Consider the following 23,371-nt stretch of genomic DNA (forward strand, 5'->3'; position numbering starts at 1 on the left):
AGAGGAGTCTCTGCTGACTGCCCTGCCCTGGCTTGACACCCTGCAGATGAGCTGGACCGGAGCGTAATGAACCAGACCGTGTCATCACCCCCACCGCCCCGGGGCGACCTGGGTGCCCCACAGAACCCCAATGCCAAGGCTGCTGGGTCCCGGAAGATCCACTTCAACTGGCTGCCGCCTCCTGGCAAGCCGACAGGGTACCGGGTAAGGTGGGGGGGCGCGACGAGGCAGGTGGATGGGGGGGCCGGGCACACGTGGCAGAGATGGGCCCGCCGAGGCCAGAGAGGGCCCCAGGGAGAGGAGAGGGCGTGCTTGGCCTCAGTGGGTGGGGAACCCCCATCTGCCCCTGAGGGAGAAAGAAGTCCCTGGAAAGTGGCCCCCCAAACCCGGAAACACCTGTGCTCTGTGCCAGCCCTGCTGCGTGCGCCTGGCAGGGCGCTCAATCCTTCCACGTCTGTGTGCCCACGGGACCGTAAGGGCGGGGCTCAGCGGAGGGACAGTGGGCTCTGCCAGCTGCCCCCCACTGACCAGCCCCGGCCTGGGCACAGGTGAAGTACTGGATCCAGGGTGACTCCGAGTCCGAAGCCCACCTGCTCGACAGCAAGGCGCCCTCGGTGGAGCTCACCAACCTGTACCCGCACTGCGACTACGAGATGAAGGTGTGCGCCTACGGGGCTCAGGGCGAGGGCCCCTACAGCTCCCCGGTGTCCTGTCGCACCCACCAGGAAGGTGAGGCCCCGCCACATCCATCCCCAGCCACCCGGATGCCAGCCTGCCCGGCCCCGCCCCGCCCAGAGCTCTGCCCCTTTGTCTGCTGTTGACAGCGCTCTTCCTGCACCCCCTCTGCCCCACCCAGTGCCCAGTGAGCCCGGGCGTCTGGCCTTCAACGTCGTCTCCTCCACGGTGACCCAGCTGAGCTGGGCCGAGCCGGCCGAGACCAACGGCGAGATCACAGCCTACGAGGTCTGCTACGGCCTGGTCAATGAGGACAACCGTAAGGGCCCGCCCTCTCCTTCTGCCCCCAGGGAGGGGGGTGGGGTAGGAGGAGGTCACAGCCCCCAGGTCAGTGGATGAATCCCCATGTCTGGTTGCCTGGGGGCATCATTAAGTTTGTGGTCAGGTTTGGGCTGAGTTAGTTGCATTCCAAAGCAGAGCCCAGAAGCTCCCAGGGCAGGTGAGGATGGAAGGGCCTGAGGTTATGTGTGTGCAATGGGGTCACAGTGCCTGCCCACGCAGGTCAACGAGAGAGGCTCAATTCTACACGGGTCTCTTCAGGCCAGGGTAGAGAGATTTAGCAAATAAAAAGCAGAGGACGCCCTGAACTTCAGACAAACAATTTTTCTAGTACATTTCATGCAATATGTTATCTGGCAGCCCTAGGCCAGAGCACCTGGCAGAACTCTTTTATTTTTCTCCCGTCCTGGAAGGGAGAGGTGACCCCTGCAATTGTCAGGATGGAAAACTTTTCAAGGGAACTCAGTGCCCTGCTCTTGCCTGGTGCAGGGCCCTCCTCTTTGCATCCTCACCAGTTCATCCCAGGGATGCAGAGCTTCGCACCCCCAGATGCAACCTGTGGACCCTAAAGTGGGTCAGGCTTAGCACTCCCTAGTGGCCCACCAGGGATTGTTCTGGGCCTCAGGCTCCTTGCTCTGTTAGCTTGGCCGACCAAACACAACCTTCTCAGCTGCTGCGTCACACCTTGGCTCTTTCTGTTGGCGACTCCTGGTCCACCCATGGACCACTGTCAGGAAGTCTTTTCTGACCCGGCCTTTAATCTTAACCAGGCGTGACTGATGCTTTCGGCCCACAGTCTTAGCTCCTGTCTCACAAACATGTGAGGAAGCCCTCCTGACTCAAGGGCATCAGCACTTTGGGGTGGCCCCCTTCCCTTCTCCCCCTGGCAGACAGATGTAAGGGGGGCCCCCACCTCAGCACTCAGAGACCTCCCCCAGGCAGTGGTCCAACATCAGCCAGTTCTTGGAGCACAGCCACTTTCTTATCAGACAGCATCAAGCTTCATAGGTGGGGTTTTCCCCAAGAGCCCTCCTTTGGACCCCTCGGACACTGGGATGTCTTCTGATCACCCAGAGGGCCCCATCTTTTCAGGTCAGGGCCCCTAGGCACTGTAAGTCAGAGCAGCCTGGGGTCTCTTCCTCCCCCTCCCAGGGCTGCGTGTCCTCCCTCCTGGGTGTGGGGGAACTGCCTCACCTCTGCTCCCGGCTAACTGACTCTTGTGCAACCTCCACCCCACCCCGGCGCCCTCAGCTCCCGCAGGCCTCAGCCTGTCCCCGGCTGCAGGATCAGGCCTGCCTCTCTCCTCCTGTCCTTGCCCAGATGACCAGGGCAGCCATGGCGAGTGTCTGAGTGTCTCCACTTTTAAAATACTTTTTATTTATTGTTTTGGTTGTGCCGGGTCTTCGTCGGGGCATGCGGGATGTCCAGTCTTCATTGTGGCACGCAGGATCTGGGGCTTCAGTTGTGGCCTGTGGGATCTGGGGCTTCGCTAGTGGCTCAGTGGTAGAGAATCCACCTGCCAATGTGGGAGATCTGGGTTCGATCCCTGGGTTGGGAAGATCCCCTGGAGGAGGAAATGGCAACCCACTCCAGTGTTCTTGCCTGGGAAATCCCATGGACAGAAGAACCTCAAGGGCTACAGTCCATGGGGTTGCAAAAGAGTCAGACACAACTTGGCCACTCAGCAACAACATGTGGGATCTAGTTCTTTGACCAAGGATTGAACCCGGGTCCCCTGCATTGGGAGAGCAAGGTCTTAGCCCCTGGACCACCAGGGAAGTCCCCAAATGTCTCCACTTTGGATTTCCCAACAGAGCATGTGGGGTTTGGTTGGGGACGGTGAGGCACAGGTGGTGATGGCACTCTTGGCTCTGGAGCCAGTCTCGCTCAGACGCACGTGAATGTAGGACCTTTACCAACTGGTTGAGGTGACTCGGGGCTGACCTGAGTCTAGTGTATCTCTGCCATTCACCTTAGCGATGAACCCCGTGGAGCCCTAGCAACACTTCTCTAAGCCAGTCATACCCAGGTTCTCAGGGCTTGGCTCGTGGCTGGGCATCAACAGTTGCCCTTTCCCTGCCTTGTCCCCCTGCACCCCTGGGTGCAGTTCAGGGGCCGCATGACGGTCCTGGGGCATCCAAGACCGGGGCCAGGCTGGGGCCAGACCCTTCTGAGGCGCTCTCCCTGCCCCAGGACCCATCGGGCCCATGAAGAAGGTGCTGGTGGACGGCCCCAAGAAGCGGACGCTGCTCATCGAGAACCTGCGCGAGTCCCAGCCGTACCGCTACACGGTCAAGGCTCGCAACGGAGCAGGCTGGGGGCCTGAGCGGGAGGCCATCATCAACCTCGCCACCCAGCCCAAGCGACCCATGTCTAGTGAGTAGGGGGCAGGGAGGCACGGGGCGGCCAGGGGCGGGCAGGGGTCTGAGGTCTGGGCCCTGGCTCACCCCTCCCCTCGCCCCACAGTCCCCATCATCCCTGACATCCCCATCGTGGACGCCCAGAGTGGGGAGGACTACGAGAGCTTCCTCATGTACAGCGATGACGTGCTCCGCTCCCCAGCCGGCAGCCAGAGGCCCAGCGTCTCTGATGACACCGGTGAGTGGGCCAGGGATCCTGGCGAGGATGGTGGGGGTCCTGGGTAGAGAGTGGGGCTCTCGCTGGTGTCCAGAGACAGCGAAGGGGCCAGTGACCACTGGGCACGAAGATCAAGACGGAAAGTCCCCTCTGCAAAATCAACGATCAGCATTCTGGCTCTGGGTACAGAGGGGACAAAGCCGACACGGTTCATAGGACTGGTGTGCACGTCTCTGTGTGAGGACAGACAGACAGACAGACAGACATGGGCTTGGGGCACATGCACACGGGCTTGTGCACATGAGATTGGAAACACAGGTTTGAGAGTGGAGGGCTCACCAGCTGTGCAGTGCCGTCAGGACACCCAGGGCACCTGCCAGACACAGGGCTTCAGGCGAGGAGGCAAGCCTGGTCCAGGAGCCCCAGAATAGCCACTGGCTCGGGGGCCCCAGAGCAGTGCTCCTTGCATGGCCCTGTTCTGCTTCCCTCTTGGATTCCTGGACAGTGTGATGCAAGGAGCCCTCGACTGGGATGCTTGGGGTCTGTTTTAGCTCTGGCTTCACTGCGGGACAGCTTCCCTTATAGCTCAGTTGGTACAGAATCTGCCTGCAATGCAGGAGACCTGGGTTCAATTCCTGGGTTGGAAAGATCCCCTGGAGAAGGAAATGGCAACCCACTCCAGTATTCTTGCCTGGACAATCCCATGGACAGAGGAGCCTGGCGGGCCACAGTCCATGGAGTCCATGGGGCAAGAGTCGGACAGGACTTAGTGACTAAACCACCACTGTGGGAATTCAGATGAATCACGTACATTCTCTGCCTCAGTTTTCTGATCTGTGGAATGGGATGCCAATCATACTAGGCTGAGTGAAAATCCACCAGGATTTGTATTTCCTTTTTATGTAATTTATTTTTGACTCTGCTGGGTCTTCGTTGCCAGGCAGGCTTCTCATCGTGGTGGCTTCTCTTACTGTGGAGCAAGACGGGCTCTAAGGCTTGGTAGTTGCAACTCAGTAGTTCTGACCTATAGGCTTAGTTACTCCGCGGCATGTGGGATCTTCCAGGTTCAGTTCAGTTCCGTTGGGTCACAGACCAGGGATCAAACCTGTTTTTCCTGCATTGGCAGGTAGATTCTTTACCACTGAGCCACCAGGGAAGCCCCAGGATTTGTGTTTTCGTCCTTCCTTACCTACATGAGGCCTCCATGGAGTCAAGCTAGGGTTCAGAGGTCTTGAGGGTTTTGAGAGTATGGGGTAGAGAGAGCAGCTGGTATGAATCAGGTTCCCCAGCTTGTCGGCACTACACAGATCTACTCCGGCTGCTGGAACTCGCTGGGAGGCAGGCCGGGGAGACATCACTCCCTCCCTCATCCAGACCGGAAGCAGGCTCAGAGCAGAGCCAGGGCTCTGGTCCAGGGCGTCTTCCCTCGCCAGCAGCGGCCCAGGCCGCCCTCTTAACACCTCCGGGCTGAGGGTCCCGCCTGCCGCTGGCTCCCCGCCGCAGCACACCCAGATCTGAGCCGGGGGAACGCCGGCCCTTCTCCGCGCCCCCTGCGCCCCCTGGCGGTGCCAACGCGGCCCTTCGTTGTTCCCAAGGCGGCGGCTGGAAGTTCGAGCCCCTGCTGGGGGAGGAGCTGGACCTGCGGCGCGTCACGTGGCGGCTGCCCCCGGAGCTCATCCCGCGCCTGTCCGCCGGCAGCCGGCTCTCCTCTGACTCCGGGCCCCCGGGAGACGGCGCTGCCGATGGGGGCGCGCGGGGCGCCGGCGGGGAGGGAGGTGACCGGCACGCCCCTACCCGCACCCACCTCAGCTCCAGCCAGAGCCCACCGCAGCCAGGCTGGCTTGCCAGGGGACCCCAGAGCCGGGGGACCCCAGGGAGGCGTGTGGGCTCTCCCCAGGGCGGGGCCGACTGCAGGGGCTGCGAGGCCCCAGCGGAGGTCGGGTCCGTGGGGGGCCTCCTGCTGGGCCAGGGGACCTGCGTTCCAGAAGCCTGCGGGGGTGGGGGGCCGTGGACTCCTCCAGGGGCCTCTGTCCCTGGTGGGCAGAGGGAGGCTGGGTGTTTTGATGCCAGGAGGCCCCCGGAGGGTAGGTAGATAAACCCCCGGAACTCCCAGGGCTGCAGCAGCCTGACCCTCGGGGCTCCGGGGTCTGCGGCCGGGCCTGTGGGAGTGACCCTGCCCTGTCCCCGCAGAGCACCTGGTGAACGGGCGGATGGACTTTGCCTTCCCGGGCAGCGCCAACTCCCTGCACAGGATGACCGTGAGCACTGCGGCCCACGGCACCCACCTGAGCCCGCAGCTCCCCCACCGCATGCTGAGCACCTCGTCCACCCTCACGCGGGACTACCACTCGCTGACCCGCACGGAGCACTCACACTCGGCCACGCTGCCCAGGGACTACTCCACCCTCACCTCCCTCTCCTCCCAGAGTGAGTGCCGCCCCCTCCCCGGGCCTCCGGCCCATCCTTCCTCTCTTCCAGCTCCTGGAGGCGGGGCGGGGGCTGCTGTCCCCCCGCTGCCCATCGTCCAACACGCACACCCGCCCCGCCACGGCTCACTCATATTTTGTCCTGCCCTAGGCCTCCCTCCCATCTGGGAACACGGGAGGAGCAGGCTTCCGCTGTCCTGGGCCCTGGGGTCCCGGAGTCGGGCTCAGATGAAGGGGGCCCCCCGCTCCGGGGACTTGAGAGACTCTATAATCCTGGCTGGGCAGCCAGCAGCGCCCTCTTGGGGCCCAGGTAGTACAGGGGTGGCCGTCCTGCGTCTCCCTGGCTGTCCGGCTCCATGTCACCATCCACCCACCATCAGCATTGCCCGCGCCTCCTCACTCTCCATTCCATCCACATCCACGCTGGTGCCTAAAGCGGCCTGTCCTCCCAGGGTGCTGGGCTGGGGCTAGGGCAGGAGAGGGACCAGCTGAGGAGGGTGGGGGGCCGGCCAGCTCAGGCAGAGCCCGCTCCCACCGAGTGCGGTGGGGAGGCCCTGGGCGGCCTGGAGAGGGTGCTGCAGGGCTGAGTGGGCTGCCTGGCCAGCGGTCAGGGAGGTGTGGCTGAGAACCAGGGACTCCTGCCCAGACACCCCCGCCGCAGGCTGACTGCGCCTCCCCCCGCATCTGCAGGCTCCCGCCTGGCTGCGGGTGTGCCCAACACACCCACCCGCCTGGTGTTCTCCGCCCTCGGACCCACGTCTCTGAAAGTGAGCTGGCAGGAGCCGCAGTGTGAGCGTGCGCTACAGGGCTACAGCGTGGAGTACCAGCTGCTGAACGGCGGTGAGGCCTGGCTGCTGGCGGGCTGACACACAGGGGCTCGGGCTGTCAGGAGCCCAGCCGAGCCACTTGACCACTAACGGGCCCCACTCCCACCCCCCCTGCCTTTCTGAGAGGGTCTTTCTCTTCCGAGTCCCCCACTGTCCCCTTCACTGCCTTCCCTATTCCGCTGCATCCTCAGCCATCTCCCTGAACCTCTCTCCGATCAGTTCCCCTGCAAGGTTTTGCTTAGGGACCCAGGGCCTCTCTGCTGGGCTATGAGAAGTGGCACTTCTCTGGACAGGCATGACCTGGGCCCGTAAACAGCCATCATACACAGATGGGATTTCAGGCTCCACACACCCTTTGTATAGTGCACAACCTGAACCACCAACCACACCACACAAGGCCGACCCCACCTGTGCCCCAAACACAGCTGACCCTGGCTGAGTGATGACCAGGTCTGGGCTGCAGTCTCGGGGAGGGGCGGGATCAGGCCAGGGGTTAGGAATGAGGAATGAGGCTGCTCCGCTGTCTGCCTCCGTCCCCCACCCAGGTGAGCTGTATCGCCTCAACATCCCCAACCCCAGCCAGACCTCGGTGGTGGTGGAGGACCTCCTGCCCAACCACTCCTACGTGTTCCGCGTGCGGGCCCAGAGCCAGGAGGGCTGGGGCCCAGAGCGCGAGGGCGTCATCACCATCGAGTCGCAGGTGCACCCGCAGAGCCCACTCTGCCCCCTGCCCGGTGAGTTGCCGCCCCCACCCCCTCAGGTGCCCCCACCTGGCACTCAGACACCCACCCAACCCCTGACAAGCTTCCTCGCTATCCCCAGGCTCCGCCTTCACTTTGAGCACGCCCAGCGCCCCCGGCCCGCTGGTGTTCACGGCCCTGAGCCCCGACTCTCTGCAGCTGAGCTGGGAGCGGCCCCGCAGGCCGGACGGCGACATTCTGGGCTACCTGGTGACGTGTGAGATGGCCCACGGAGGAGGTGCTGCCCGCCCCGGGTAGGGGGGCAGGGGAGGGGAAGGGTGGAGAGGGAGCTGCAGATACTGAAAGGGATCCTCCCTGCCCAGAGCCAGCCACCACATTCCTGGTGGACGGCGACAGCCCTGAGAGCCGGCTGACCGTGCCTGGTCTCAGCGAGAACGTGCCCTACAAGTTCAAGGTGCAGGCCAAGACCACCCAAGGCTTCGGGCCGGAGCGCGAGGGGATCATCACCATCGAGTCCCAGGATGGAGGCAGGCTTCCTCGCCCCTTCTCCAGCCCCGCCCCTTCTCTGGCCACGCCCTCTCCTGGCAGCATCCTCTAACTACGCACCCCCCGCCCCCCCCCTCTCCAGGACCCTTCCCCCAGCTGGGCAGCCACTCGGGGCTCTTCCAGCACCCAGTGTCAGGGGAATACAGCAGCATCACCACCCACTCCAGCACCACTGAGCCCTTCCTACTGGGTGAGTTGCCTGGTGGGGGCTCCTGGCTCTCCCCGGGGAAACAGAGCTAACAGGAAGCGGGGGGCGTGGTCAGGACCCCGGGGGTGGGTCCTTCAACGCTTCTTCCCCTGCAGATGGACTCACCCTGGGCTCCCAGCACCTGGAAGCAAGTGGCTCCCTCACGCGGCACGTGACAGAGGAGTTTGTGAGCCGGACGCTGACCACCAGTGGGACCCTCAGCACCCACGTGGACCAACAGTTCTTCCAGACCTGAGCCCCCCGCAGCACCCCGCCACACCCCCTCCCCCAGGCGCTGCCTCAGCTACTCCATTCTTGGACCCCTGGTGGCCCAGCGCACCTGCATGCTGATCACAGGGCCGCTGCCTCTGGCCGTGTCCTCTGGGCGGCACGGAGGGGGCAGAGGTCCCGGAAGGCCCTTCTGGCTGCCCCCTTGCCCCAGGCCCGAGCCCCTTTGTAACCAAAGAGCTGGACCCAGCATGACAAGGACCTGGCTTTGTTCTGCACTATAATAAAGGATTTTACTACTGCTTGGTTCTGCCCTGACCATGTTTCTGGGGCCTGCCCAGAGCAGGGAGCGGTTCTCACACACCCCTTTTCTGATGCCCCAGCACACATCCACCTCCTGAGGCAGGTGGGCATCAGAGTCAGAGATACAAGTTTATTGAGCACCCAGACAGGAGGGGAGGCCCACCGCGTGCCGTCCCGGCGAGGGCCTCATAAGCGCAGCACCTTGGCGCCATCAGCCGCCTGGGAGAGGTAGAAGGTGGCGGTCCCGCGGTACTGCTCCTGTGGGCAGGGGGTGGGGGGGGGGGTGGTATGAACTCAGCGGGGCCCTGGGAGCCCATCTCTCCTGCTCCCCGCGCCCCACAATTCCAGCACTGCCCACCTGGATGTGCTGCATCACCCGGGGAGCGGCGGAGGCCTCCAGCAGGGTCACCGTGCAGCCCCCGAAGCCACCGCCCGTCATGCGGCTGCCGTAAACCCCGGGCGCGGAGAGCGCGGCCTCCACCAGTTGATCCAGCTCGGGGCAGCTCACCTCGTAGTCGTCTCTGCGGAGAGGATAAGGGGGGAGGGGGGAGGCCTGGAGCCGGCCCCAGCTAGAACACGTGTGCCCGCGGGGTGCCGGGCACCCAGGGGCCTCACCTGAGTGAGTGATGACTCTCCACCATGAGGCGGCCGAAGGCTCTGTAATCACCACGGCGCAGGGCGGCTGCCGCCTGGGCCGTGCGCTGGATCTCGCCCACCACGTGCCGCGCCCGCCGGAAGGCCTCCATGCTCATCAGATCCCGGCCAGCTGGGGAGGAAAGGGGCTCAGCAGACCCGCCACCACAGCCTCTGGGCCCCTGTGGACTCCAGGCCGCTGGCCCCGGGGGTGCACGGGGGCATCTCCACTCTGGTTCTGACGAAGCCGTGGGTAGAACCTCGGGTTGGGGAGCAAGGTTTCAGACCTCACCTCCTCAATTACAAAAGGGGGTACCCAGGACGTCCCTGGGGGTCCAGTGGTTAAGACCCCAAGCTTCCACTCTAGGGAGCATGGGTTCAGTCCCTGGTTGGGGAACTAAGATCCCACGTGCTGGGCAGTGTGGCCAAAAAAGGGGGCATGACCCACCTCATTCGGGGTGTGGGGAGAACTCTGAGCAGACACATGCAGAGCCCCCAGCGTGCCCGGCACACAGTGGGTACTCAATAAACAGCCGTTTGAGCCCCAAACTCACTGCTTCCATAGCGAACAGGACACTGCTGCCTTTCAGAGGCCAAGACAGAACAGAAAGGAAAGGTTCTGCTGGTGTTTTTGCTGGACTAACAGTGAAACCTCCAAGGGCCAGGAATCCAAAACTGGGGTACAACCCAGGTCTGCCTGGGATACCCCACGGAACCAGCAGGCTGTCCAACTGGCCAATGTTGAAGTGAGCACAGCCAGCCGAGTCACTAAGGGCGGCCCTGAACACTGAGGAGACTTCCAAACTTAATTCCGGGTGCCAGTGAGGTTCTGGAGCCGGGGAAGGACAGAGCTGAGCTCTGGATGACAAAAGTAACCGCCTTGGGCAGGGGCCCCGCTGGGAGAGGCGGCGCCAGGAGTCCAGCTGGCGGCTGTTAAACGTCAGAGACCAGGAGGGGCCCGATGTGGGGAGGAAGGGGAGGAGGAGGAAGAGGTCAGAGACCCGAGGGGGCTGGGGGCCAGGAAGCACTCAGGGGTAACTGAAGTTTCAAACGGGAGTGACAAGGGTGTGGAAATAACAGACAGGTGAAGTCAGGAGCGGTGCCCAGGAGAAGGATGAGTTCTGCCAGGGCCAGGTGAAGGCTCCAGGACCCCAGATGGGAATGGGGGTTGGACTCCCATCTGAGTCCTCAGTGGGGCGGTGGTGGTGTGGCCAGAGTTGAGGTGGGGACAAAGCCTGGGGCCTGGGGCAGGCCCGGGAGGAGGAACAGGGCTCTGACCAAGCAGATCCAGCACTGGGGGGGCGGCGAGGGCAGCCCCCAGGAGAGCTGTCATACCAGGTGGCATGGGAAACCAGCCACCGGGTTCAGAGGATTCAGAAATGAGTAGAGAGGAGAAAGGAGACAGGCGGGCAGGTTCAGAGGACTCAGAAATGAGTAGAGGAGAAAGGGCTTTCCAGGTGGCATGAGTGGTAAAGAACCCGCCTGCCAATGCAGGAGACACAGAGAGACATGGGTTTGATCCCTGGGTTTGGAAGATCCCCTGGAGGAGGAAACGGCAACCCACTCCAGTATTCTTGCCTGGAGAATCCCATGGACAGAGGAGCCTGGCAGGCTACAGTCCATGGGGTCGCAAAGAGTCGGACACGACTGAAGTGACTCAGCACGCACACAGAGAGGAGAAAATGCGGGTCGTGAGCATCGGGCACCCTTCCCAGAGGACTGGCATAGGAAGGAGACTCCACATGAGGATGTTAGAAGACGGGGCATGTTTAAAAGCAGAAGGTGGGGAGGCAGGCGGAGGACAGAAAGGCAGGCAGAGAGGAGCACGATTCCTGAGGGAGACAGAGACCTCCAGGGCTGGGGGGTGGCGGGGGGTGGCGAATGGAAGGGCCGAGGAGGAGGGGAGAAACAGCCAAGTGCTCAAGGGTAAAAAGCTCAACCACCGTCACCTGCACAGAGCAGGTGGGGAAGGTCTAAAGATGTTGGTTCACCACGAAGGACAAGATGGTCCCTGAAAAGGGCTCCCCACTGCCAGGGAGGGCAGCTCCTAAGGCCAGCAGCCTGGCCCGGAAGGTAGCAGGCCGGACTGATCTGCCTGGGATCAAGTCTTAGCCTTGCCACTCACTGTATATCCCCATCACAAAAAAGTGAGAGGGATTCCCCTGGTGGTGCAGTGGATAAGACTCCACCTGCCAGTGCTGGGGCCACGGGTTTGATTCCTGGTCTGGGAGCATCCCACAGGCTGTGGAGCAGCTGAGCCCGTGCACCGGTTACTGAGCCCAGGAGCTGCCACCACCGAAGCACTCGTGCCTAGAACCACCAAAACGAGAAGCCTCAGCACCGCAGCCAAGAGCAGCCCCGGACTGCCGCAACTAGAGAAAGCTCAGGCAAAGCAACAAAGGCCCAGGGCGGTCAAAAGTAATAAATAAATAAAAACTGTTTAAAGATGAGAGTAATATCTGTCCTACAGAGTTGTGAGAGAATTCAATGAGTTTATGTTTACATGACCTTTAAACTGTTCAACAGACTACCTTCCTGGCCATGTATATCTGGAAACTTAAAAATACATGTTATCTTTTGACCCTGTGATCCTACTCCAAACAATCTAATCCTGAGAAAAGAGGAGAAAAACGCAGAGAAAGAATTATGTATAAAAACATCCCTCGCGGTGTTAGATGTGATTATCAGAAACTGGTTAAGTAAATTAAAGGGCACCTATATGCTAAAATGCTACAGTAGCTTTAAAAAGCCATGTTGATGGGGACTTCCCTGGTGGTCCAGTGGCTAAGACTCTGTGCTCACAAATCAGGGGGCCTGGAACCAATGATTGTTCCCTGGCCAGGGAACTATTAATAGGCCTCACATGCTGCAACTAAGAGTTCACATGCTGCAACCAAAGATTCCACATGCCGAAACTAAAGCCCCAGACAGCCAAAAAAAATAGCTTCCAGTGGCAGGGTCTGGGGAAGGGGTGGCAGGCACCATGTCGGACCTCAAAGATGGCAAGAAGAAGCCCCTGATGCAGCCCAAGAAGCAAGCCAAGGAGATGGGACGAGGAAGATAAGGCATTCAAACACAAACAGGAGGAGGAGCTAAAAGCCAAAGCCGAAAGGCCCCCTGCCCACAGGAGGAATTAAGAAATCTGGCCAAAAAATGTTCCTTGTGCCTGAGGCAATGATGATTCTTAGTTCCATTCCTGTTTAAACTTCTGGACTCCCTGCCATTAACATCTGTTGCCACCTATAGCTACAATGAAGTGTTGTCTTGTCTTGGAACCTATTGTACATTTAAGAGTAAACTTTTGTTGGGGAAAAAAAAAGCCATGTTGATGACCGGCCTTTCATGGTATAGGGAGTGTCCTGAGGGAGTTAAAGGTGATAAAAGGGCAGGTAGCAATACTGTATTTACTCAACTTTGAAAATACAGGTGATGAAACCAACACAACAGTGTAAATCAACCATAATTCAATAAAAAAAATTTTAAGTATTTTTAAAAAAGAAAACACAGGTACAGAAAACCACTAAAGGAGATATATCAAAATGCTAACAGTAGGACTTTCCTGGTGGTCCAGCGGTTAAGAATCTGCCTGACGATGCAGGGGACACAGGTTCTATCCCTGATCAAGGAAGATTCCACATGCCAGGGAACAACCAAGCCTATGCGCCACAGCTACTGAGCCCATGGGCTGCAACTACTGAAGCCCGTGTGCCTGGAGCCCATGTTCCACAGGAGAAGCCCAATCATCACAACAAAGACCCAGTGCAGCCAAAAAAAAAAAAAGCTTAGTGGCTATCTCTGGGTAGCAATCTTATAGCTTGTTATTTTCTTCTTTGCCCTTTTCTATATTTTCCACGGTGCATATTTAATTCTTAGATTATAAAAAAATGATATCGAGATATCAAGCAGTCCTATGTTAGCCGTGTCAGGAGTGGGCAGACCTTGGCAGAGATTCCGAGAGGCGAGAGGAAGTACATCTGGGCCCCGCCCCGCCCTGCTCAGCAGCCCCCTCGGGGTGCCGAGCAGTCTCCAGGACAGAGCGCACCCGCCAGCCGCCACCCTCCACTCACCCTCTAGCTCCTCCAGCTGTACCTCTCGAAGGCTCTCCTTGCCCAGCGCCCGGGCCACCTCTTCACACTGGCGCCGACGCAGGGGATACTCGCTGGAGCCCAGTGAGTGGCGGACGTTGGAGTTGGTGATGAGCACGGCCAGCTTGGGGTCTGACAGCGGCACCAGGCTTGTCTCCAGGGACCTGGGGTGGAGATGGAGCGAGGGGAGATGACAAGGCCGGGTGTCTGCTTGCCTTGCAAGCTCCATCCAGGAGCTCCTGTGAGGTGGGAGGTCCAAGGGGGGAGCCCCTGACCTGCAGTCAATGAGCAGCGCATGGCCTCTCTGCCCCAGCAGTGCGATGAACTGGTCCATGATGCCACAGGGCACCCCTGCGAAGCTGTGCTCGGCCTGCTGACACACCTGGGCCCGGGCAGCTATTGTCCCCGAGTCTGCGGCACAGGGCGAGGTGGGGAGGCTGGGGCCCAGGACGGGGCACGAGGGGTCGGCAGGCGGGAGCAGCAGTAGCTCCAGTGACGTTCCAGGGAGATTCCCCCCCTACCCCGCCAAGGCCACGGTTGGCGTAGGAAGCTCTGATCACAGGACCTCGGGGAAACAGGGCTGGGTGGGGGCTGGGAGGTACCTGGGCAGAGCTGCTGTAGGAAGGTATACGTGGCCACTTCCAGGGACGCCGAGCTGGAGAGCCCACCCCCCAGGGGCACGGAGCTGACCACCACTGCGCTGAAGCCAGGGAGGGGGGCAGCTGCAGGGGAAAGAATGGATGACAGTAAGATGGGCCACCGGGAAGGATGAACACAAGAAGGGTATGCGGCGTTCTGATGCAAAGGGAGGCAACTGCCTGGCAGCTGCTGCTGGGGGAATGTGTCTCAACTGTGAGAGGTCACCAACCTGCTGGACCAAGGGGTCCGCTGCCCTCCACCCTCCCACCCTAAGGGTCCTGAGACACAGTCTCCCAGTTGTCCGGATGCAGGGCTCTGGAGACCAACACGTTGGGGTTTGAGTCCTGGCTCCTCGGATCGCTGGATGGGCAACCCAGGGCTAGTTCTGGAACCCCTGGGGGTATCAGTCTCCTCACCTGCCCACTGGGGAATCTCCACTCTGCACACCTACCCCACAGTGGGTCAGACGAGCTAACGGGCTTTGTGGCCCACGAAGGAATCTGACCCCGCCCCGGGCCCCATACCTGGGTAGTGCTGAATCACCCCCTTGACGTAGTTGGCCCAGTGAGGGGTCCCAGGCTCCAGTGGCTTCTGGCTTGTGGGCAGGGGAAACTGCAGCCGCCGGGGCTCGTCAGCATCCTCAGAGGTAGTGAGGAGGGAGACAAGCCCGTCCTCACGGGGGCTGCCCGCCAGCACCGTCACAAGCTCCAGAGCCTGGCAGGAGAAACAAAAGTATGCAAAACTCCCAACATCAGGGGCCCTGGGGCAGACAGGGAGCTGACCTCCGGGCTCCAGGTGAAGGGAATGGGGAGTGTCCCGGGGAAGAGCCTGACGGCTCATCAGGCCTTGGGGGGCTTGAGTCCTGCCCCAGGGGGAAGGGTCAGTGCTTCCGGAGTGCAGACCTGAACTCTGCCCTGAGCGTGGGCTCCTGGCTGTGACGCAAGGGGGAGAGAGAGAGTTCAACAGGGAAAACAACAGAAGAGCTCCTTTTGGCGCTTCCCCATTTGGAGGCAACCTCAGAGGCACTGTACTCACTCAACCTGCCAGGCTGCACCGAGAATGGACACGGCCCCAGGCTAAGGCAGTCCAATCGCCGCTGTGTGACCTTGGGCAGATCTCTAGCCCTCTCTGAGCCTCCTCTGCGAATTGAACGGGCTGGACCAGGAAGCTTAGGGCTTTACTTCGCCCGGATCTACCCCTGCGCCCCCGCTTCCGCATTCCCCCACACCGCGAGGAGGCTCCCAGGGAGACGGCGAGGATCAGCGGTCCACAGCCGACTTCCTCGAGGATTCCCGCCTTCCTGCCTGCCGACGTGGGAAATGCCCCATCCGAGGGCCTCTCTACGTGCTCGGGCCCCACACGCGGCGGGAGTGAAACTTCGGAGCGGCCCGCGCAACGGTGCACGCGGGGCGCGGGCGCCTCCCGCCCAGCCCCTCACCATGGGCAGCACCAGGCCCCGGTTGTAGTCCGTGTGTTCCCCGATGAGGTTGACGCGGCCCGGGGCCGACACGGCTAGCTCGGGCTCGGCCCCGAACTCCTCCAGGAAGGCTCTCCGGGCCTTGGCCAGCAGCTCCCCGACCTGGGGCTGCTCCGAAGCGGCCATGACGCTCTCCCGGCGGCTCCGCCGGGCGCAGTCCTGTAGGCGCGGGATGCTGGGGCGGGGCCGCACGGCGTCGGCTCGCAGTAGCTGCTCGCGCCGCCCCAAACCGGGCCGTGCCGGCCCGGCCCCGCCCCGCCCGCCGAGCCGGCCCAATCCACCGGCCGCGGGCGAGGGGGCGGGCTGGCGGCGGGCTTCGGGAAGGATCGCTGGGAGCCCACCGCGGCGGGGATTGGCCGGACCGAGAGATCTGAGCTGCTCTTCCTTGGCCTCTGTGTCACACCCATCCACCCAGCCGTCTACCTCGGCCAGAGCTACAGAGCTGGCCTCCAGCACACCTGGGTCTCCCAAAGGGCTTTCCCAGGTCCTAAAGTCGTGCAGAGGTCACCAACCCCTGATCAGGAATCTCTAAGAGGGTGGCCAGACAATCAGTATAGAGATAAGGACAGCCCGAGTTTGGTGGAGTCACTTTCTGTAGGATCCTTTCCTGGAGTGGACCCGCTGTCCCAGCTCCTAGCAATGGGGCAGTAAGGAGGGTGGTAGTGGGCAGTGATGGGCCCAGCTGTCAAGGCAGGTGCTTCCTCAGTCAGGAACCTTGGTTCCAAAGTCGGGTGTTCTGAATGTGACATCCTCTCTCACCAACCTGCATCCTAAACCTTCAAGCTTGTCCACAGTTGGACACTCCATAGGAAACCTTGGAAGGGAAAGGCTGAAATATAAGCAGACTGTTTAAAATTAGGGAGGGGAGTTTTGTGGAGGGCTGTGGCCCCGGCTGTAGCTGGGGATCTGCTCAGAAGTTGCCCCAAGAGCATTCAAAAGTTAGCTCTGAAAGCTCCTAGAAGTAAACATAAGGGTAAACCTTTGGGATGTTGGCTTAGTCAGTTGTTGTTTAGATATGACTCCAGAGCACAAGCAACAAAAGAAAAATAGGCAAAGTGTACTTCATCAAAGTAAAAGACTTTTGCACATCTAAGGACCCCATCAAAAAAGTGAAAAGACAACTCACAGAATGGAAAAAATAGCTGCAACTCATATATTTTAAGGACTTGTATCAGAATGTATAAAAGGGACTTCCCTGGTGGTCCAGTGGGTAAGAATCCGCCTTGTATGAACCCACATAAAAAGTAAAAGTGAAGTCGCTCAGTCTTGTCTAACTCTTGTGACCCGTGGACTGGAGCCTACCAGGCTTCTACATCCATGGGATTTTCCAGGCAAGAGTACTGGAGTGGGGTGCCATTTCCTTCTCCAATAAACCCACATGAAGGGGGAAAAAGCAGCTCTTGTGCTGCAGTTGAAACAGTTTACCTCATATTGGGACTTAAAACCCATGTACTAAAAAAAAAAAAAAAAACACCCATGTACTGGGACTCAACCCTGGAGAAGGAGATGGCAACACACTCCAGTATTCTTGCCTGGAGAATCCCATGGACAGAGAAGCCTGGCGGGCTACAGTCCATGGGGTCACAAAGAGTCAGACATGAGTGAATCGACTTAGTGCTGGGACTCAAACCCAGTCAAAACCCCACCTGGGACTTGAACCCACGTGGCTGCAGCTTGAACACGGCCAAAACCCAGAGTCTTCCAACTGAGATCATAGACCTGGTTTCATGACCTAACGAAGCTTAGGTTCTTGATCTTCATCGCACAAACAATTCAGTGAGAGACAAAGTGATAAGTAAGAAGTGGATTTATTCAGATCAGAGAGAAACACACTTAACAGAGAGTATGGGCCATTACAGAAGTCAAGTGTGGTGGCCTTGAAAAGTGGCATGGTTAGTTGTTATGGACTGGATAATTTCATAGGCTGAGTGGGATATTATTTCAACTATTTGGGGGAAGGGATAGCGATTTCCAGGAATTGGGCCAGTTTTTGGTGAACCGTCCTGGAGCCTCTGGCTGTGTCATTTAGCATGCTGATTGAGAATCAAGGTCTAGTGGAAATTGACTTGTCTGCCATCTTGGATCCATTTGATTCTAATCGGTTTATGTTATCGGTATATGTCCTCTGGCTATGTCATTCTTTCAAAAGTTGTGTCCTGTCCCTTTCCCTCCTATTTCACTACGTAGCGCAATCGCTCTGGAGCTTGCTCAGCACAGCGAAAGATCCCACATGACGCAACGGAATTCCCACAGGCCGAAACTAAGACTCCATACAACCAAATAAATAAAAATAAATAAATAAAAAATGAAGTGCTGAGTCTTTAAAAAAAATCTTACAATAGGAAAAAAGACGACCTTAAAATGAGGGGGGAAGAAGATTACTGATAAGTCCTGGGGATCAATAAAGAAAAGTTTTTAAAGCTAGAAAAAAATGGGCAGAAGATTTGAACATTTTTCCAAAGAAGACATGAAAAGATGTTCAACATCATTAGTCATTTAGAGAAGGCAAATCAAAGCCACAATGAGATACTACTACACATTCATTACGATGGCTAAAAATTTTTTTTAAAGACAGAAAATAACAAGTGTTGGTGAGGATGTGGTGAAATCAAAACCCTCATACACTGCTGATGGGAATGTAAAACTATTAAGCAGCGCCATAACATGCTAATCGTAGAGTTATCGTATGACCAAGCAACTTTACTCCTCAATATACACTGAAGAGAATTGAAAACGAAAACATGTGTCCCCACAAAAACTTGTGTACCAATGTTCAGAGCAGCACTAGTCACATTAGCCAAAAAGTGGAAGTGATCTGAAAGCGATAAATGGATAAACAAAAGGTGTCCTATTTTTTAAATTATTTATTTTTGGCTGTGCTGTGCCTTCGCTGCCCCAAACAGGCTTCCTCTAGCTGCAGAGTGAGGGCTCCTCTTCAGTTGCGGCGCGTGGGCTTCTCTTAGCGGTGGCTTCTCCTGCTGCAGTGCACAGGCTCTAGGGCGTGTGGGCTCAGTAGTTGCAGCTCGAGGGCTCTGGAGTTCAGGCTCAGTAGTTGTAGCACACGGGCTTAGTTGCTCTGTGGGATGTAGGGTCTTCCTGGACCAGGGATCAAACCTGTGTCCCCTGCACTGGCAGGCAGATTCTTAACCACTGCACCATCAGGGAAGTCCCAGTGGAATATTTAGCTATGAAAAGAATGAAGTTCTGGTAACTGCTACAGCATGGATGAGCCTTGAAAACATAGTAAATGAGGGACGCCAGTTACAAAAGACTACAAATTGTGTATCAATCAAAAATGTCCAATAGGCAAATCTAAAGAGACAGAAAGTAGATTACTGGTTGCTTGAGGCTGAGAGAAATGGGAGAATAAGAGGTGATAAGTAAGAATACCAACTTCTCTTTGTAGTGACGAAAACATTATAAAATTTACAGTGGTAATGGTTGCCATATCTGTGAATACATTAAAACCACTTTAAATGGGTAACTTGTATGGTAGGTGCATTTTTATTTTTTTAACTTATTTGGCTATTCTGGGTCTTAGTTGCGACATGTAGGACCTTTAATCTTCATTGCAGCCTGGGGAATCTAGTTCTCTGAACAGGAATCGAACGTGAGCCCTCTGCATTGGGAGCTTGGAATCTTAGCCGCTGGACAACCAGGGAAGTCCTTATGCATTGCATCTTAATAAATTTTTTTTAAAAAAACAAGAATAAAAGCAATTCCAAATTTCATCTGGTGGCCTGCTCCTTTTGAGCACTCCTCAGCTTCCCTGGTGGCTCAGATGGTAAAAGAATCTGCCTGCAGTGCACGAGACCAGGGTTCGATCCCTGGGTTGGGAAGATCCCCTGGAGGAGGGCATGGCAACCCACTCCAGTATTCTTGCCTGGAGAATCCCATGGACAGAGGAGCCTGGCAGGCTCTAGTCCATGGAGTCACAAAGAGTCCGACATGACTGAGCGACTTTCACTCACTGATTCCCAGTAAAGCACAGGCATTTTTTGGCATAGGTAAAACAAAACAAGATAAAACAATGAGTGGTTCTTGGGGCTGGTTGAAATGGAAGTAAACTCAAACCTGGCCTCCATACAAGGCAAAGATGCATCCTTGTAGGGAGTAAGGACCCCTTGTAGGAGCAAGGATCCCTTTCTCTTCGAATCATTTACCCACCTCAACTCTGATGGCCAACCACTCTGAGCCCAAATCTCTCTGTCCTTACTAGTGTGATATCTGAGTCAGATGACTTATCCTCTCTGAGCCTCAGTTTCTCATCCATCTCGTGGGGCTGGTGTTTCCTTCCTGACAGACTGTTTCAGGAGGAAGTGAATGAGATCATCTTCACAGAGTGCCCAGCCCAGCCTCTGGCACTTGGTAAGCACAGAATAAATATTTGCTGTTATTATCAGTCATCCATTAATACATTGTTGGACTCTCCTGCAAGCAATGGGCCAGATAAGAGCCTCTGGCTCTCACTGTCCAATAGGGGATAGTCTCAATCTAACCCTCATCCCTCACTGAGATAAATGTCCCGACAGAGGAGGAAAGAGCTTTCTGAGAGAGAGGAGGAATTCTGACCACTAAGCAGCTCACACCATTTTTTTTTTTTTTAATTTCCATTGTTTTATTTTGATTGAAAAGATGCCCTTTTCACCCATCTTCATCTTTTGTATAGTTTCAGTCGTTCCTGGAAAACCTTAATTTGACCCAAGGTCGAGTTCTCCTGTTGGCTCACACTGGACTCTGAAATACTGATTTCATCTACAAGAACTGTTTACTATCAGTGTTTGAATGCTGTCTAGCATGTTACATAAAATTTGTTCAGAAGGAAGTCTGCTTCTGACCTTTGACTCTCCCTCCCATTTCCTGGCCAAATGTCACAAGATTGGGGGGAAGGTGGCACCTTAAAGGGGACACTGCTACCCAAAGTCTGTCCTCTGCTTGTCCATATGCTCAATTCTTAGTCCTTGGGGCCTCGCTGCTAGACCTGGTCTTTCCTCATGCAGTGAATGTCTCTGTGCTTCATGCAGCTCTGGCATCTCCACTGCAATTACAGACAAGACTGGTTTCCTTTAGTTGTGGCTGTGGGATCTAGTTCCCTAACTAAGGCTCAAGCCCCGGCCACCTGCATTGGGAGTGCAGGGTCTTAGACACTGGACCACCAGTAAGACTGACTTCCTGGTGGGGCTTGGGTCCACATCTCCCAAGATAGTCTCTGAAAATACTTGCTCTCAGCAGATGGCTCTCCCTCACACGGATTCTGGGAGGCTTATTTGTTGTTCCCACAGGGTTAACCTATCTTCTGATTTGGGCCCCCTTTGCCCTTCTGTTTCATAATGATGACAACTTCTATAGTATTGATAATACTGATAGTGAGTTTGTGGGGGGCCCTGGTATCAGGACTGAGATGCAGCCTCTAGGGCTGCACTGGTTGTTCAGTGCCTGTTCTGAATGGTCAGTGCTCCAGACTTTTGTTGTCAAATCTTTTAAAAGGCACCAGACTTTGCACGGATTGTTTTATTAAATCCTTACAAGCCTATGCGGTAGGCATTGGCTTTATCTCCATTTTATGGTTGAGGGAAAGAAGCCCAAATGGATCAAGGAACTCATCCAAGTGGGACAGCTGGGCCTTGAACCCGGGTCTGTCTGACCCTGAGATTGTTCTCTCAGCAACCACCCTGTCCCCGGGAGCACTCTGACCTCCTGTGACATCTGCTAACTGAAGATCCCAAACTTAGCCTCTTGGTAAGGAACAGGAGGGGTAGCAGCTCTCCTGGACCCCTGGAGCCCCCATTCCCAATTTGGAAGTCGACCGACCAGTAAGCAGAGCTCTTGGGAACCTGACTGACTGCCACCTGGGCTGGGAACAAATCCAACCAGCTGTGCTGTGGGGCTGCCAGGGCCATTGGGTTGGCCAGCACCTGGAGTCTCTGCTGTGTGCCAGGCGTGACTCCAGAGGCCCTGCCTCTGGAGCGCCAGGAGCTTCTCGTCCATCCCTGGCCCCAGGGCCCCTGCTAAGAGGGGGCCAGTTGCAGGTCCCGTCTTTATTTGGTGAACCCCACTGTGTCCCTGAAGTTCCTGCCCTCTGATGACTACCCGGCTGATGGCCAGGCAGGGGATGCCGCTGCAGCTGACGCTCCCTGTACCTCGCCCTAGGCACTGCAGCAGGACCAGTGCCCAGGCCACCGTGGGTGGGCAGGAGAACCAAGACTGGCCGTAGACGGGGCACTGAGCGGGCAGAGGCCCCCGGGCTCAGCCAGACTCTCAGGTTGCATGAAGGCTGGGCCTTGGACCCAACCCCATCCTGTCCCCTCTCCTGGTGCTCTTGGCTCAGTGCTAAGGCAGTGAAGAGTTTATGGGAATGGTCCTGGGGCCCAGTGTGTCCAAAAGAGGGGGAGTAGGGGGTAGAGGTTAACAGAGCCCGGGCACCACCACCCTGGGAACGTGTGCAGTCCCTCCCACACCTCTCAGCAAAGGCTGCCAGCCCCAAGCTTGCAGCCCAGCGCCCCCTCTCATCACTGGGACTGGTGGCTGGGAGACGGCCTCCTCCCTTTCAGGCCACTCTCAGTGGAAGCACTGTGTATGGTCCCAGAACTGCAACTTCCTAAACAGGGGCTGCCAGCTATCAGAGAAGACCCCAGACCCTGACTGCCTGACCACGACCCTCTGCACATCACTGGCCTTACAGCTCCTCCAGGAGTCACAGCCTCACTGACGAGCCGCCTCCACTCCATCTTGCTGATAGCAGAGGTGACTGCACCACCTCTTCCCCTCTCCCACAGGAAGGGCATTGGGGTAGGTGGGATGGGGGTGGAGGGTCCTCTGCTCAGGGCAGAAGCTGAGACGTGCCGCTCCTGGGCATGAGTGATGGTCCTCACCCTTGCTGGACACTGCACGCAGTGCTCAGGTGGGGACACCTCACATGGAAGTCCCATGACTGCCTGGAATAACAATGGTTGTCAAGGCGGGATCCGTCACTGCCTGGGACAGCTGGACAGTCAGCCTGACCACAGGGAGCAGGCACCGCTCCCCTCAGCCCGGAAGGGACGACAGCCTCTGACGCCACCTTGCAGCTCAGCTTCTGTGCATAAGCTTGAACCTGTTCCAGCTGCCCCCACCCACCTTGGCCCAAAGCCTTGCTCAGTCCCTAGACCTGTGGCCAAAAGGGAGTCCAGAGGCTGGCCACCTGGCCAAGGACATGAGCCCTCAGGGAGTGCGGCATGATTTGGGTCGGCAAGCCGAGCTAAGGTCTGTTCTTCCTTCCTCCAGCCTCACCCTGAGGCAGACAGGTGGAAGGTGGGTTTGCTTGTGGGAGTTGCTGGCCAGAAGCCAGGCCCAGCTGGATGAGACGGTCTGGGCCGCTGACATCCCTAAGGAATGCTGAGGCAGGCAGGACCACCAATGGGGTGAGGAAGAGGCTGGGGAGTGCAGACAAAGAGCACTCAGCTCAGCTGTGTTCTATCAGGGCCTGGGGTGGGGCTTATTTGCAACCCCATGGACTGTAGCCTGTCAAGCTCCTTTGTTCATGGAATTCTCCAGGCAAGAATACTGACTGGTGTAGGGGGCCATTTGCTTCTCCAGGGGATCATCCTGATCCAGGGATGGAACCCACTCCTGCATTGGCAGGTAAAATTCTTCACCACTGGCCCCATCTGGGAAGTCTGATTAACTACCATGAAGTGACTTAAGTCAAGGGATGGGGAGGGAGTGGGGAGGACTGTGCCCAGGAAAAGT

The 23,371-nt window shown here is 57.7% G+C and overlaps 2 protein-coding genes across 5 annotated transcripts in view; one reads left to right on the forward strand and one right to left on the reverse strand.

Annotated features, from left to right (window-relative positions):
• ITGB4 (integrin subunit beta 4) overlaps positions 1-8,808 on the forward strand; it is a 31,562-nt gene extending 22,754 nt beyond the window's left edge. Inside the window, exons 28-41 of one of the 4 annotated variants that reach the window (XM_043460994.1) lie at positions 47-204; positions 549-729; positions 857-994; positions 3,208-3,390; positions 3,481-3,612; positions 5,187-5,366; positions 5,782-6,018; positions 6,169-6,327; positions 6,708-6,857; positions 7,390-7,578; positions 7,667-7,822; positions 7,908-8,072; positions 8,174-8,281; positions 8,395-8,808. In XM_043460994.1, the coding sequence (XP_043316929.1) occupies positions 47-204; positions 549-729; positions 857-994; positions 3,208-3,390; positions 3,481-3,612; positions 5,187-5,366; positions 5,782-6,018; positions 6,169-6,327; positions 6,708-6,857; positions 7,390-7,578; positions 7,667-7,822; positions 7,908-8,072; positions 8,174-8,281; positions 8,395-8,534 (2,276 nt within the window). In that variant the 3' untranslated portion in view covers positions 8,535-8,808. The remainder of the gene's footprint in view (positions 1-46; positions 205-548; positions 730-856; positions 995-3,207; positions 3,391-3,480; positions 3,613-5,186; positions 5,367-5,781; positions 6,019-6,168; positions 6,328-6,707; positions 6,858-7,389; positions 7,579-7,666; positions 7,823-7,907; positions 8,073-8,173; positions 8,282-8,394) is intronic. The other 3 variants (XM_043461001.1, XM_043461006.1, XM_043461009.1) reach the window with 3 other exon arrangements.
• A 117-nt stretch (positions 8,809-8,925) lies between these two features.
• GALK1 (galactokinase 1) lies at positions 8,926-15,840 on the reverse strand. The gene is made up of 8 exons (XM_043461022.1): positions 15,605-15,840; positions 14,691-14,880; positions 14,130-14,249; positions 13,803-13,938; positions 13,510-13,691; positions 9,425-9,575; positions 9,168-9,330; positions 8,926-9,067 (listed from the first exon to the last, which is right to left on the reverse strand). The coding sequence occupies exons 1-8, from the start codon at positions 15,767-15,769 to the stop codon at positions 8,996-8,998; spliced, it is 1,179 nt and encodes a 392-aa protein (XP_043316957.1). The 5' UTR covers positions 15,770-15,840; the 3' UTR covers positions 8,926-8,995.
• Positions 15,841-23,371: the final 7,531 nt, after the last annotated feature.

This window comes from Cervus canadensis, chromosome 1 (genome assembly GCF_019320065.1).
Source record: "Cervus canadensis isolate Bull #8, Minnesota chromosome 1, ASM1932006v1, whole genome shotgun sequence".
NCBI lineage: Eukaryota > Metazoa > Chordata > Mammalia > Artiodactyla > Cervidae > Cervus > Cervus canadensis.

What these genes read in the sequence shown, in the direction of transcription:
- GALK1 (XM_043461022.1), bottom strand. Translation starts at nt 15,769, where the DNA reads ATGGCCGCTTCGGAGCAGCCCCAGGTCGGGGAGCTGCTGGCCAAGGCC. An exon ending in GGGGCCTGGTGCTGCCCATG is followed by an intron (nt 14,881 to 15,604) that starts GTGAGGGGCTGG and finishes TTCTCCTGCCAG; the next exon opens with GCTCTGGAGCTTGTGACGGT. An exon ending in CCTACAGCAGCTCTGCCCAG is followed by an intron (nt 13,939 to 14,129) that starts GTACCTCCCAGC and finishes CCTGTGCCGCAG; the next exon opens with ACTCGGGGACAATAGCTGCC.